This window comes from Lutjanus erythropterus, chromosome 10 (genome assembly GCF_056507025.1).
Source record: "Lutjanus erythropterus isolate fLutEry1 chromosome 10, fLutEry1.hap2, whole genome shotgun sequence".
NCBI classification, from domain to species: Eukaryota; Metazoa; Chordata; class Actinopteri; order Lutjaniformes; family Lutjanidae; genus Lutjanus; species Lutjanus erythropterus.
The window spans coordinates 13405982-13421571 of NC_139326.1; the positions used below are offsets into that span (position 1 = coordinate 13405982).

At 40.3% G+C, this 15590-nt stretch overlaps 1 protein-coding gene across 2 annotated transcripts in view; it reads right to left on the reverse strand.

Moving 5' to 3' along the window:
* The window catches only part of adamts3 (ADAM metallopeptidase with thrombospondin type 1 motif, 3), a 149807-nt gene that overhangs the window by 68955 nt on the left and 65262 nt on the right, over nucleotides 1-15590 (reverse strand). For both annotated transcript variants that reach the window (XM_084728256.1, XM_084728255.1), the window contains exons 5-6: nucleotides 10795-10988; nucleotides 179-262 (exon numbers count right to left, since the gene is read on the reverse strand). In XM_084728256.1, the coding sequence (XP_084584382.1) occupies nucleotides 179-262; nucleotides 10795-10988 (278 nt within the window). The remainder of the gene's footprint in view (nucleotides 1-178; nucleotides 263-10794; nucleotides 10989-15590) is intronic.

Below are 15590 nucleotides of genomic sequence, written 5' to 3' on the forward strand. Positions count from 1 at the left end.
ATAGAGTCGGGTCAGTGTGGCTTTTATCTGGGCTCGAGACTGTTAAGCAGACGAATTGAGCACTCTCTTGCATTCAGAGGGGCAAACGCTTGCTCGACTGACTTCCTATCATTTCCTGTAATTTTTTGGCAATTCAAAAATAACAGGCAAATCAACAAAAATGGGCAGTGACACTCACCTTAGCATAACCCAGCATGATCATCCTCACCAGGACCACATTGATGTGGACTCCCAGCGACTCGTCATGGTAAATTTCGTTGACCTGAGGAGCAGAGGAAAGACTTAATCAGTAAGGATCATCAACACATATTGCATTTCCTTTAAGGCATCTACGTCACGGACACTTTACAACCCCTAACTTGTTAATTCTTGGCTCCCACTTTCCACTGATCAGAGGAAGGGAGCAGAAGGAACAAACCGCTCTTTACAAATCACTCCATGAATGACTATAATCACAGACCTGTGCAACTGCTATTTTGTGGCTTTATTAGAGAGGCAGTGAATGCAGCAGTGAGGAAGAGCATCAAAATGTTCTTGTTCCTCGCCTGGCTGCTGTTCAAGGAAAATTAAAAAAGAAGTCTAAATCAGCATCTCAATAATAAATTGTGCACTTGCAGTCTGTGAGCAGAGCAGAAACGGGTGTACGTAAGACTGTCGTAACCATGTCAACCATGTCATGACACCTGTTATGAACATGAGGGAGTCTTAATGAATGTTTGACTGTTGTTTTTAAGTGTCATTTGGTCAATTATGTCATTTTTAACACAAAGTTTGAGATGTCTAAACAATTTGATAATAACCAACACAAACCTAACCTGTCAGTGTCTCTGTCATGACAACTTGATACGACCAAACCAAAAGAAACTCTTTTCAACACTGTTTTCATGGGGATGATTAATATTTTCTTGTGTGAGAGAGGGCCAGCCTCACATATAATTGTACCTTTAAATGATAAGACCCAGCAGAGAAAAAAAGCAGATGCAGAGAGGAACAGAAAGAGCAACAGAGAAGTGTGTTTAATATTCAGACAGTTGTAGCTCCCTGCTGCCCCTGAAGTAATGTAAAGAGAACAGGGTGAGTCAGTTAAATCTGTCTTTTTTCCAACCATACACACCCCTGCTATGGCTTTCTATTTAGCAATCGTCACTCTCGCCTCTTAAGACTATTATCTTCCACAGACTGGTGCTTTGTTTTTAATCAGCCAGAGGGATCAAATTTCCCCTCCAGGGATCAGCTCGTCGCTCACTGTATCTGTAGGTATCTAGCCTGGGACATATTGAATTACACTAGGTTTGCTGTTTAATTACTGCACGTGCATGTTCACTTATCTACCAGAAGATGAAGAGCAGCCTACATGAGCCTGTCTCTTAATTTTCTTTCAGGTTTTTTTTTTTTTTGCAAGCTCTTTGAGATGCATCCACAATGAGGATTCTGGTGGGAAAACAAACCCCTCTTAACAAACATGAATGCTGACATAAGCAGCTTAATAGAGGGAATGGTCAAGTTGACAAGGCCACCATGTACATCTGCATGAATCTGATTGGGTGTTACCAGTCAGCTGGATGAATGAGGTAAAAGTGATGGTGACGCATGCACAAATTCAGTCCTCTGCCTTACATAATGCAAAGCTCCACAAAGTTATGCTTGATATCGTGTAGTTTATCATTTTACAGGTCTGTGAATTAAATTATTAGAATTCTGTTTATTATTAGAGCAGAAAAAACTTGTGCAACACACTGTAATTCTGAGGTGCTTTTATCTGTACTGTTGGGTATTTCTGTTTCATGATACTTATTGCTTCTACTCCACTAAATCTCAGGGAGAAATACTCTACTTTTCACTCCACTATATTTATTTCTGGGGGCATGACTCAAAAAGGTTGAGGACCACTGCATTACAGGGTTAAGATGAGACTTAAATGAAATTCACAACCTACACAGCAGTACATAAAGTATTTAAAATGAACTCCACCTTCAACAGCTGCAACAGTAAAGTTCTGTTTGTGTACAGATCAAACAATTATATTGTATTGTGTTATACACTTTGCAGAGATGTCATGCTTGTGTCACATGACAGCTGGAAACAAGAACAACATGCATTTTATTGACGGCTGACCTTTAAAAGGCTCAGTGTGATGTGTGTGGTCGCCCATCGCCCTGTGTTTAGCACAGTTGTTTTTCCATTAAAAGCTACTGACCGATTGATTTATAATAATTACCAATGGAATCTGTCAACGGCTCTCTAACTCTGTATATGAGCAGACCTCATTAGGAACCAGTAGCATTTGGACTGAAGCGACAGGCAGCGTCACAGGGGGTTTCATTTTCTTTGGGCCAGTGATTTCTCACTGAGCTTTTCCACCCCATTGCACAATCCACACACACACACACACAGACAATCCAGTTCTCCACAGAGTGTAGAGTAAGTGGAAAAATATATTCCATCAGCAGATAATCACATGCTAAATTGTCCTCAGAGCATCGTTTTCACTTTATCGACTTTTTGGGGAGCTGTGGTGCCAGAGGAGCATGACAACAAACTTCAAACTGTGGTTTTAGTCCAGGTCCAACGGATTCCTCTGCTCACCGCTTTGGATTGCACAGAGCAACAATCTGTCTGAACGTGATCCACAGCGAGGACGGATGCTTTATTTAGGAAAGGAGACAGATAAACGCCGCTGATCCTCAACTCACATCTCATGACAGAGCAGCGATGCACCCTGAGCCTCTCCTTCAGGGCGAGTGAAAATTACACCATATGTTATCTTTCTCCCACACACTGATCTGCTCACTTTCGGAGGTTGTGTCAGCAACTTCTTAACAGCTTCCTCCACACATTTACAGTAGGACTCACTGCCTCTCGCTCTACGGTATGTGTCCAGACTCACGGTTTATTCATTCAGCTCACATGGCTTCTCAACAGCTCAAAATGACCACAATATATCTCTTCAGAGGGACGCTGGGGATTGATGGGGTCACCGATCAATACTGCTAACTTGATTACTTCTTTGGCAGACATGTCCATCTCAAAATTTACTTTCTGGTGGGTAATCCATTTAATAACAACAGCACTTTTCAGTTGTCCTCTTGAAGGTACAGTGTCTTGGTGGATTTATTGGAAGAATATAGCAGAAATTTTATATATTATTCAAGTATGCTTTCATTATCATAATCACCTGAGAATAAGACTCATTGTATTTTTGGCAATTTAGAATGAGACGTTTATATCTACAGAGGGAGCAGGTTCTCCTCCGTGGAGTCCACCACGTTGTGAGTTGCCCAGAAGCAAACAAACAAACCAAACACTGGCTCTAGATGCGGCCTTTTGCATTTTTCGCAACTTTCCAGGTCACCATAGGTTACCATAAGTAAAGAGTACAAACATGAGGATTACAACAGTAGCCAGAATGAGAGTTCCCTAAAAGAGTCCCATCCCTGTTGTATCATTTGGCAAATAATCATATAAAACTCAATTTTAGTTTTTAATCATCATTCAGTGTTTCATTACAACTGAGCTGGGAGCATTGAAGTCTATTTTCTGCTTTTGAGATGCACGGGAGTCAAATGGAAATGAGTAGCTGTTTGCTGTTACAGAGGAGAAAGAGGTTTTCTCTGAGGAATTCAAAGGATGGCTGAACTATGAAAATAGCAAAACCGTTCAAAACAACAGCAGGAAATTGAATGAATTCATGCTGGCTTTTTTTTTTTCATTTTCAAACTTGTAGACTTCAGCTCCAACTGATGCACCTCAAAGTGTCAGGATCATATTCTTCCTCTAAAGCATGTGCTACTGAAGGACCATGATAATAGCAGGTATAGATGCTAATATTTTTAGCACTGGCTCCACAGGCCACAGAGCTCCAAAATTTGGTGGCCAAAATACATTTTTAGTGGCCCAAATGAAAACTTATGCAAAATTTAGCACAATTTAACACAGTTTTACCTAACTATGACACAATAACCTGCTTCGCTCTTAAATTCTTGTTTCGTTTGTTTAGCTTTTTCATAGTCCACTTTCTGTGTTTCTGTCGTGAGGATCATGTTTATAGTTTGATTAGGCTTTGTAAACCCATACTTCAGTATCCCCAACATATTGGTAGCTAGTTGGCGACAAGAACTGCTTTGTGTTTTTCTAAAACGTTCAACTAAAAGGCGTGAAGGAATCTGGATGTTTGTGAAAATAGAAAGTTGTGTTAGTGAAGGGTCACAGTGTGGGGATAGAAGTTGCCACAGGGGCCAAACTACATAAAATATTTAGTGGTCACAGAGTAACTTTTTGTGGCCACAAGTCATCTGTACATGGTTAATGCTAAACCCTGAATAGCCTATTATACTGTATGGGATGTGGCCAAAATTATATTGACACTTAATGTCAAACACATGCTGTCCTAGTTTTTGTTTTTTGATGAAGGAAAATCATACTGTAATGCTACAGCATTCAGTGATATTTTAGACAATAGTGTGTTTCAAGCTTTGGCAACAGTTTGGAGTTTGTTCCCGAATCCACATGACATTGCCCCAGTGCACAAGGCCACATTCATAACAAAATGGTTTTCCCAGTTTGGTGTCGAAGAACGTGACCGGCTGCACAGAGCCTTGGCCTCAAACCCACCCAGCACCTTTGGGATGAGCTAGAACGCCGACCATGAGCTGGGTCTTATCTCCCAATGCCAACGCTGAACATCACTAATGCTCTTGCATCTGGTCGAGCAGATAAATGCCCTTGTTAGAACGAGACTTTCACAAATTACATATGGGTGTCATGTTCAGGTGTCTGCATATTTTTGGCTGTGTACAGGGAAAGATGTGTTGCGTGGGCTGTTCTAGCTGTTCCCACCACCTGAGGGATTTGCTTACCTGCTGTGAGAGAACCTTTAGGTGGGACTAGGACAGATAAATATATATTAATCAGCTGATATTATCAGTCTGATATCAGCCGAGAGCAGTTGTATCAGTCTATATCAATATCAGTGTTTATGTTGTTCAGTTTTTATAGAACATAATGTAGATTATTATTCTTTTTTATTACTTTTATAAGCAGCATTTTATGTATAATTTAACCTTCTCTCAATTCACTCAATCCTGTTTGTTTTTTGTTAATGATGTGGTGTTGCACTGGACACCATTATAGTGAACTAAACTTTTAAAAAACAAATGCAGTATATTGCTGTCCAATGCAAAATGCAGCCTTAAATAATGAATAAACACTTAGCTGTTCTACTGGGTTGAATTAAATAACACAGGAATACCTAATAAACTGGTAACTCTATATACATACAGTATATATAAATGGAAAAATATTGTTGCAGTACCTAAATGTCACCAACAGAGGTCCATAAAAGTCATGCATTACTTTATGTCCCATTAAGAGGACTCATTAGTGAAACTCAGTAATGTGGAATTTATGGCTCCAGCTTGTTTTGATCTCATGGGTGGTTCCTTTTATTTTTGCAGTAATTTATTTTTTTTTTTTATGACTGTGGATCCAGAGGAGCTTGGCTTGGATAATTTAACACAATCAAACTCAAGTATGTACAATTTGCAACTTTTTCTTCTCATTCTGGAAGCAGAAATGCAGATTATCAGTGTGACAAAACACTTCAAACTCCTCTATTATGTTTCTGAGGTTTCTGGAGATAGCGGATTGTCTAGGCCATGACTTTACATTTCAACCCTTTATGGCGAACAAGACAACGTGTAATAGCTTCCATTCCACACTTTCATGAGAAATGTGAAGCAAATATGAATCCTTATTGATCTTTGACAGCCTGAAAGCGAAAGCTGATGCCACCAGGGGAAGCAATTTCATTCCCATGTGTGCCTTTTTATGTGTACACACCAACGACTGAAACAGATCCATCAACAGCAGCAGGCACAATCTTTGCTCAAGACTCCAGTGAGAAAAGATCCAAAAATAGAAATGGTATGAGACCTTCAGGGCACAAATCCCCTTCACTGTAACACCCAGACTGGTCAAATAATATGCCAAAAAAGACTCAAATCAAAGCATAAATGTGACAAAAAATAAACTTACAAAATCAAACTTATTTCGACATGTTTGATGGTGATTACTAATTTTGCAGACTTGTAATCATCACACAGTGAATGCAATTTGCCTTTGTCGAGATGTCCGACTCTCCCTGACAGTGGTGAAAAGTGTGAAAGCCTGTGCTACGCTCGCTAATAGAGTCGCACTAACGACGAAGGACGTTAATTCTCATCTCATTTACTGTTGCAGACTGGGGACCACATGTAAAAGCTGGAGCCGTTGGTTAATAGTGCGTGTAGGTTCGTGTGTGCATGAGTTTCCCCCAAAAAACAAATTGCTGCTGATCATACTGTTGGCAGAAGTAGAGAGGAGAGACGAGAGGAGAGAAGGAAAGAAAGGAAACGAGGTGACAACAAAAAGGAGAGGGAGACGATAAGAGAAAAGAGAGGAGAGAAAGGATAGAACAGGGATGCACCTGAACACAAATACGCTACTAGAGAGTGAGAAAGATAAATGGAAAGTACAGTATGAGGATGTGGAAATTTATTTCATAACTCATTCTATGCCAATATTAATCAACTTAATGTTTTGTAGGTACAACAGTTGCATCAGGTTGGAAAATAAACTACACCCATTTCTGGTCTTCTACCTGAATACAGTTACAGAGACTGATCATTTTGTTGGTGAACAGATAATGACAAAAGAAAATGAATTAAGGGAAAAGGAGAAGTCAGAAGAGGAGAGGAGAGATGAGCAGAGAGGAGAGGAGACAAGAAAAGAAGGGAGACAAGATGAGAGAAGAGGACAGAAGGGTGAGTAGAATGGTAGAGGGACAAAAAGAATAAAAGGGGAGAGAAGAAGAAAAGAGTAGAGAGAAGAAGAGAGAGGAGGAGACAAGAGAAGTGGGGAGAGAAGAAGAGGGGGAAAGAAGGATTGAAGGAGAGAAGAGGAGGAGAAGAGGGGACGACAGGAGAGGAGAGCGGGTCGTCCTCCAATCACGGTGTTGGTGGTACAAAAGGAGGTGAGATGAGACAAGAGGAGAGGAGAGAAGAGAGACAAGAAAGGTAGGAGACAGGTGAAAAAATTAGAGCAGAGACAGCTAAGGTTGAAGGTCAAAAAACAAGGCAACTAAAGAAAAAGGAGCATCTGAGAGCAGAGCGTCTCTGAGAACCAGAGAGGGCGAAAGAGTGACAGGCGGAGGTCTAGATAAACAGACATGTCCGGCTGGAGACAGACACTGTTGTCAATCACAGTAATCAGTGTTTCAGGACCAGAGCCCGAACTGCCTCCAGCCGACGCCAGCCGGGACCTCTACTGGAAAACACCATAAATAAGCTCATAGCATCATCAGAGCCCCCACAGCAACAAACTGAGAGAGAGAGCAGATTCAACACAGGGCATCGCATTTTCTCTGATCACCCAGCAACATGTCGTATGGGTATGTACAGAAAAACAAAAATCAGCCGAGACTGCATTTAGCCAATTAAGAAGAATTTAAGCTGGAGGTTTTTGAGAGCAGTGAGATGACAGGAAATGAGTGGGGGGAGAGGGAGACGGGGAAGGAAAGGTCCTCAGCTGGACATGAACAGGGGGCATCATTATTGCAGTGCCATGTGTTTGAAGTAATGGAGGCTGCAGGTTCAGGACCACATTTCTAAGGCCCTAGGTTTTCATGACACAGACATTGTGGCTCATGGACTGTACCTCAACCCCTGGGAATGTTATTATCTATTTTTAAACCATGGATGCCAATTTATGCCAGAAAAAGAAAAGAATAGATGCAAAGTGCAGCTGGTTACCTGTGACCACAGTAAGCCAGTACCAAGTGGTATCAAAACCTCTCCAGTCCAACAAAACCTGCATTCAATCCTTTTTGTACCCATATCTGGAAAAACAATGATTATTTGTATGGTTTTGCAGCCAATCACCACAAGCAGCCGCTTTAACCCATACAGTCTGTGGTGTAGAGAAGTCAAACACGGAGTTGGCAGTTCAGTATGTTGAGATGGCACCAACACGGCTACACTACACACCTGCGTCAAATGTATAAATACTGAGGTAATTTTTCACATGCCAACTACATTTTAAGGATATATGTGGATATATGTCCACAAAAGAAAGAGAAATATAATGGGATGAAAGTTGATTTATCAAGTCAAAATTTGTCTTAATTAGCCACAAAAATTAACTTAATAAATATTAAAAGATAGTAAGTTGACGTTTTAACTTAGATGGTGATATTCACAAATTAATTGATATTTTAACTTATCATAACATTTAACTATCTTTTCTATTTTGATTCACCATGAGGAGATTCATAAAATAATCAAAGTATTTACATTAGGATTTTTCTTTTTCTGTCTTACCCAAACCCAGACTCCCAACAAAAACATTTATTTAAACGAAAACGGTGGTGTGTTGAACGCCCTTCTGTGAATGCAAGTGACCTGCACTGTGTTTATGTACATGTTACTGCTGATTGGGTAACACCTCTGACACACCCACCAAACAAGAGAAAAATATTATAAAGCTTGTTGCACACTGCTGCACATCTTTTTGTGGAAGCGTGTTGTTCAGCCCTAGCAAAATAGTGTAAACTGTTTTCGGAGTGACATGATGACAGGGCTTTGATTGGCTGCCACTGACAAACAGATTGCTGAAATCTTGTCAGTCCAGCTTGTAGCATTCACTGAGCAGAAGAATGTCTTGTCATGACAAGTGCAGTCCTTTCTGCAACAGATAACACACTAGATATCACCCTGATAAAACCAATAGCAGCATCATCCTGTTGATGGCTGGTTCCAATACAAATCCTGCTGAGACACAGAAGAACCATCTGGTCCAAAACCTGTCCGTCAACGATTGGCTTCCTTTCTTTGATTTCATCACCCCATCAGAATTTGTGTGTGTTAGGCACACAATGGTCTTCAGCCCATCCCAGGTCCCTGTGGGAAGCTTTGATCGTCAACACACTTGTTGCTGAGGGAACAGCAGCAGCAGCTCTCCACAGAGAAGCAGCTCGCCGCAGAAAGCATGAAAACAATGTGGTGATACTCTGCCTGCTTCTCCATCCGCATTAAAACATCTCATTAAAGGAATGCCTCGCAATGCAGCCAGCAAATGGTGGCACATATGGACTACTTCCCGTGCCAGTAGCGAGGTTTCTCTGCGACATCTGCGATGAGTAAACACTGCGATTCAAATCTGCCTCCTGAGGAAAATGACAGTCTGAAGTGACTGTTAATGCCAATGAAAAGCATCTTGATTTCATGACCCTGCTGAGGTGCAACTACACCCAAAACAGATGTAGATGTAGATGCCTGCTTGGGATTTGATGGTGGAAAAGAAATGCAAATTCTGCACAGACGCATTAGATTTCCCTCCAGCTGTGTGTTGTCTATGATCACCCATGATCTGTCGATATAACACTGAACCACAGCAGAGGGCTCATGGGGAGAAGCTGTTATTAACGCCGATGGCTCATATCTTCAGATCATGACGGTTTACAAACAATATATGACTGTTATGGCAGATTAGAGGGTAGTGTAACCTCCTCTGTATTGTTTCTGGCCCTGGGGAACACAGCTGAGTGCTTACTAATGCGGACTCAGCTTCCAAAAGGACTGAAAAACTGAAGTTCAGTTGCCCTTTTCTGTTGAAAGTTTTAATCCAATATGAAAGAAAGACATTTGGGTAAGTAGCTACCTTTACATAAGCTGCCTTTACATAAAGATGGCTTCACTGACTCTTTTGGCCTCTTGGTAGAAGAGCAGACACAGTATAAGTGTTCATGTGGAGTTTTAACTTGAATATTCACTCTTGTTCTTGGTCTGTTCTGATCTTTTTCAGTTCCTGACTTTATAATTGTTATCAGAACCTGTTGGCTGAATCCAGCTGCCTGCTGCTGCTAGAAACAGGGTTGATGTGAGAACTGAGACTGACAACTATATAGTGAATGTGCTGTAAAACCCAAATTATTGACGAGAAGAGGCTAAAAACAGAAATGTTGACTTAACACAACTGAGGTTAGTCCATGGCAGAGGTGGAAAGTAACTAAGTACAAATACTTTGTTATTGTACTTAAGTAAAGTTTCAGGCATCTGTACTTTATTTGAGTGTTTACTTTTTACTTTTACTCCCAACATTTTAAACAAACATCTGTACTTTCTACTCCTTACATTTTCAAAAGAGGCTCATTACTATAGTTTGTAATGCATTTGGGGGAATTATTGAGTATTTTTATTTTGCATCATTATGTGCCACATTCCCAGCCACTTGTTCTTCAGAGGGCATACATTTGAGTACTTTTCAGGGTCTGTTCTTTGTCACTTTTACTTGAGTAAAGAAGGTGAATCAGTGTTTTTTTATACACAAGTATCTGCACTTCTACTTGAGTAAAGAATAAAGAGTCAAGTGTACTTTTGCCACCTCTGGTCCTTGGGCAATGAATGTCTGCAACTCGTTCAGACATGGCTGACAGCAGGTCAGGTCTGGTAGACACTCATTCGTGTTAGAATATGAATAATAATCCTCAAGAACACAAGGAGAAACTGCATTGCTTTAAAGAGGATAGTGGAACAGACACCAGCCCCCGAAGTGGTGTGAGGATTTTGGTTCTCCTGGCAGGCTTCTTACATAGGAATTAACACACTTTAAGGCACCCAACAGCAGCACAGTATCTACTATGGTTACTCTAAAGCTCCTCCCTTTTGAATTCTGTCAAGCAGGAAGAACAACGCACAAATGTGTATTACACTGCAGCTGGAGTATTCAACGTAGGAACAGAAACAAGTGTCTGTGACTTACGATATTCATGAGAGTGAGGAGGTAATTCTGCACATGCTCCTTGCCGTGAAATCGAACCACAGAGTCATCGACTCCCAGAAGGATTTCGATGTTGTAGTCATCCTCCCCAGCGTCTCTGCGGCGACGGCGGCGAACCGTCTCATTGACTTGCCGGGCCACAGAGTCAAGAGCCCCGGGGACATCCAGCTCTGGTTCTGCGCAGAGATCAATAAACAGAAGACAGAGTTGTTAATATGGAAGTGTAAAAACTAGAATTCATGAAAGGGGAAAAACTTTTCCTTTCAGCCTCAAAATAACAATGAATACATGTAATCATGTTAGATATAAGTCACACCATAGTGTTTGACCAATTACCAGAAAACAGTTGTTTTCTACAGCTGTTGCTATAGTGCTTTCATGTTGAGATGTTCACTGAGTAAATTCACTTTTTTTTACACTTATTTACAAGAAATGAAGCTGTGGAGGAGCTGAATGAACACTGAGTGTTTCATGTTGCTGCAGGTCTTCTTTAGGTTATATAAATGTTTTAGGTACCAGAGATCACAGTGATGATTCTTGGTTGTTAATATATCTGTTTTATATTCGATGTCTGCAAATAAACCAGCAATCATGCAAGGATCAGTTGAGCAAAAATGCAAGGTTCCTTTTCACTTTGAACAGCTATGGGAATATATTTTTCACCATTTTCTGACATTTTATAGGCTAAACAATTAAATATATCACAACCATCTCTTTACCCACCATTCCCTCATTTTCTTTCCTCCAACCCACTCCATCCCCGCTCTCTAATCCTGACATGATGAACCGAGGCAGTTGAGCTGCAAAGATTAGTCAGGTTAATCAATAAGCTGATCAGGAGAAGATTAATTGCCAATCATTTTGACGACTCATCAATCAGTTCAGACATTTTTCTAGCGAAGATGTTAAGCATCTGCTGGCTTGAGCTCCTCCAATATAAGGATTTGCTGCCCTTCTTTGTCATCTATGACAACAAACGAAAATACAACAATTGATCAATTATTTAATCACAGGTCAGAAATCTTCGGCCAGTCACAGGGTGGCAGGATGTCTGCTGATTGATGCCGCAGTCACACACGTGCGACTTTATGCCTTCTCATCACGAGGAGGTCAAATTTAGTGAACTTTGGCAAACTCATAGCCTCAACCAACAGCAAAGGTGTGTGTGTGTGTGTGTGTGTGTGTGTGTGTGTGTGTGTGTGTGTGTGTGTGTGTGTGTGTGTGTGTGTGTGTGTTGGACTCATCATACGGCATTTCAAATTTCCAAACAAACGAGGTGGAACACTAGCTAAATACCAAGGTAGAAATTATAAAAATAAATTTGTCATATCTGTGTTTTTTTTTAATCAGATCAGATCAGCAGAACAGTTTTTCCAAAATATGTGGGCACTGCCAGGGCCAAAATGTTCCAAAAAAAGACCTTGGAATAAGACTCAGCAGTCACCTATCTGTCTCCTGAATCACTTACTGCATCTTTATTTTTTTGTATTTTCTCTTTGACTTCATTTTATTCTATTAGTTTATTAAGTTTATGTTCAACTGCCCTTTAGACATGATTCTCAAAAATGTCCTTCGTAGATTTGTAACATTCACACTGTATTTTCCATTCAGTCAGAATGGCATGAAATCAGTTATACAGTAGTTCACATCCATGCCCTGAAGTAAATGACCAAAGCTGTATTTCAATTAACCTGCGACACGCTGTATCACACACATAGCTGACATGATTCATACGGGTCTTGAGCTCATGATGCTGAAAGCCAACATTAAGACCGCAAGACTCTCGAGTGTGCAAAGATAACAGGTCTGTGACACTCTGGTAAAGCAGGTCAAACCACAGCTCAGTTACAGTTACAGTACAGTTACTTTAAGGGATTTTTACAATTCACAGATAATCTGCTGTGGTTACATAACAGAAAAATCTGATTTGACTTCAAAGCATGTTTTTCTCCACTCAATATGAAAATGAAGTGAATTATCTGACTTGACAGTTCCTCTATGAACTTGCTGAATCTGACCATGAAATTGCTAATACTCCCTGTTTTGATTGAATGGCCTGCGAGTACTTAACATCCTCCTAATACCGCTTAGCTTTACACTCTGAAGGCTGAGGCCGTCTCTGTCAGACTCTCTCAGGGAGCGCTGCTGATATGAAATCCTTCATATGGTCCCCTTGGTAATCCAACAAACAACAGCACTGAAGTGGCCACAGATGTCCCTTCCTTTAAACCGAGCTGCTTTACACTGGAGATTACATTTTCCACTATAGTGACTGAAAACTCAGCAGCGTGGTCATAAAAGCAGCCAGCAGGACAGTTGCAGGTTGAAAACCTGACGAGGAAAATCTTGGCAGGGATGTGAATGAATCATCAGGGTGTCTTTGAGCAAGACTGTTTCGCTTTGCTGGAGCTGTTGGCCTGTGATTATACCCACTGTTTGTTTTATTTGGTCTCAGCTGCAGTGGAAAATTGCACTTTTGTTTTTAGTTCTGTATCTAGTTCATTTTTATCTTGTTTTACATAATCTCAAATTGAAATGACGAGTCTGAACCTTGAGTGCACTTTCGGCTGTTCAGAACAGAGTTTCTCAAATGCCCTCAGGCGGGGGGAGTTTGTTTCTGAGCCCTTCTCTATCATTTCAACATCACTCAAGCACAAGTTTGGCTACTTTTTATATTGTACAGTTTATTAAACTCTGAAACTTTGCAAGTGAAACACTGTAATTTGAATCTTGTTAAAGTCTGTGCTTCGCTCTCCCCACAGTATAATTTTGAAAAATGCTGAAAAGTGAGCAAGCGGTTGAGAGGTGGAAGGATAGGGGTGCACTGTGCACCCTCGTGGCTACGTGTCAAGATTTAACCCCAGGAAAAACCCTTTTTTTAATATTCAGAACATATAGGAATATATTTAGTTAATATGTAGACCTATTCTATTTATTCAACAGCTGTGTGTGTGTACTTTTATTAATTGAAAGTGCCATGAATTCAAACATTTCTGACCATTAATGCGGTTGCGCTGTCTGAACGAGGGATCGAATGACCTGGACTGAAGTTCAAAAAGTGGTTTGATGTGGCATTTGGAGTCTCAGACAAAACTCAAAGTGAAAGCCCAAAGTGTGCAAGAACACTGGATTCATATTTTATCCAAAACACATCTGAATGAAATACTGGCAGAGTTGGCGGGATGTGATGGATTTGCCTTCCACAGTTGCTGTGTTAAAAAGGGCTTTTCTGAAAAGCAGACAGCTTAAATCTCCTAAAGAATTCACCTGAAATCTCACACCAAGTGACTGATAGCTTTTTTATGGCTTTGCTTTTTAACTTTGAGCGATGACTGACTTTATCAGTTCAAATATATCATTGTGGCGTATACTGTGGGATCCCTTTGCTGCATGGAACAGCAGGCTTTGAATGGAAAGAATGAATCCCTCTCAGCTTAATATCATAACTTTAAAAACACCTAATGATTTGTTTTAACAAATTTCCTTAGTTTATAATATCAAGAATTGTAAAACATTACTTGCATTTTGAGCCATTTTCAACCCCCCCAAAAAAAGATGTGAAATTGAAAAACACAACAAAGTTTCCTGCTCCAAATTGTGTCTGCCTGTAAGTAGAATTGGCATCCTATATTGCTGATCCAATATAAAACAATCACTCTAACAATTACCAGCCACATGATTTGAATCTCAGTAAAATCTTGTTCAGTTTTTTAGATTTTCCTTTTTTAAAGCCAATGCTCATTGAAACAGCGACCTCCTGGCATGTCGTCATCTGTTAGCCTCCCACTCACTGCTACATCAGAGGGCAAACATCCACAAAGACAGATAGATCACAAGTGCCAAGCAAGGCTTGTGCTGAGTCATCTTCATTTTGTGTGAAAGGCAAAAGGAATTAGGCTCTCTATGACTAATTTCCTTTCTTTATCTAAAAAGCAAACTATTTAGTCAGAAAGTGATTTAAATTGCAAATACATAAGCACTTGTGAGACCTTGAAAACATTACATTAAAATCCAAGTGTTTTCAAGGATTTTGTAAGAACCCTGATTCATGTGTTTTATCACAGCACAGCATTGATTAATTTAATTTAGTTTAAAGCTCAAAAAACACATACAACTCTGCAGTACCTCTTTATGTTTTCATCAAGCAAGCAAAAGATTTAAATGTCATGTTAGCTTTTACTGTGGACTAAAAAAGTCTACTTTACAGGTACGTGGTGTGAATATGTAATCCCTGTAGTGCCTTACACCTGTCAAACTGAAATGAACTATAAAATCTAATTAAATGCGAACAAAACCTCTCTGACGGTCGCCACAGATCTGCAAATATGCTCAATTAATTAAAAGAGCACAGAAAGAGCAACTGAATAAAATGTTGCTCCGTAGTGCAATTTGCATACACAACATCAGTACTCTGATCTACGAAAGTCATACTTATTAAGTTATTAGACTGACATAGTGCATCATACATCTGCAGGCATAGAACAAAAATCTTTGACTCATGTACACAGCTTGATGCAAACGATGTGAGAATTGAAAAGTTTTTCAGAACACTTATATTCCAGAGCCCCGGCTGTGTGTGTGATGGACCCCCTGGGGACCAGCACATCTTCGTTCTGATCCTCAAACTGAATATACAGTGAAGTCGAGAGTCATCTTCCATTTGGTAATGTCCATAAACCTCTGCCTGCAAGACACTGCTGGCCTTGAACTAAAAGTTAGGTTCATGCCGGTTCACGCAGACCATTTACAAACAAACCAGGTCGGTAAACAAAAGTCAC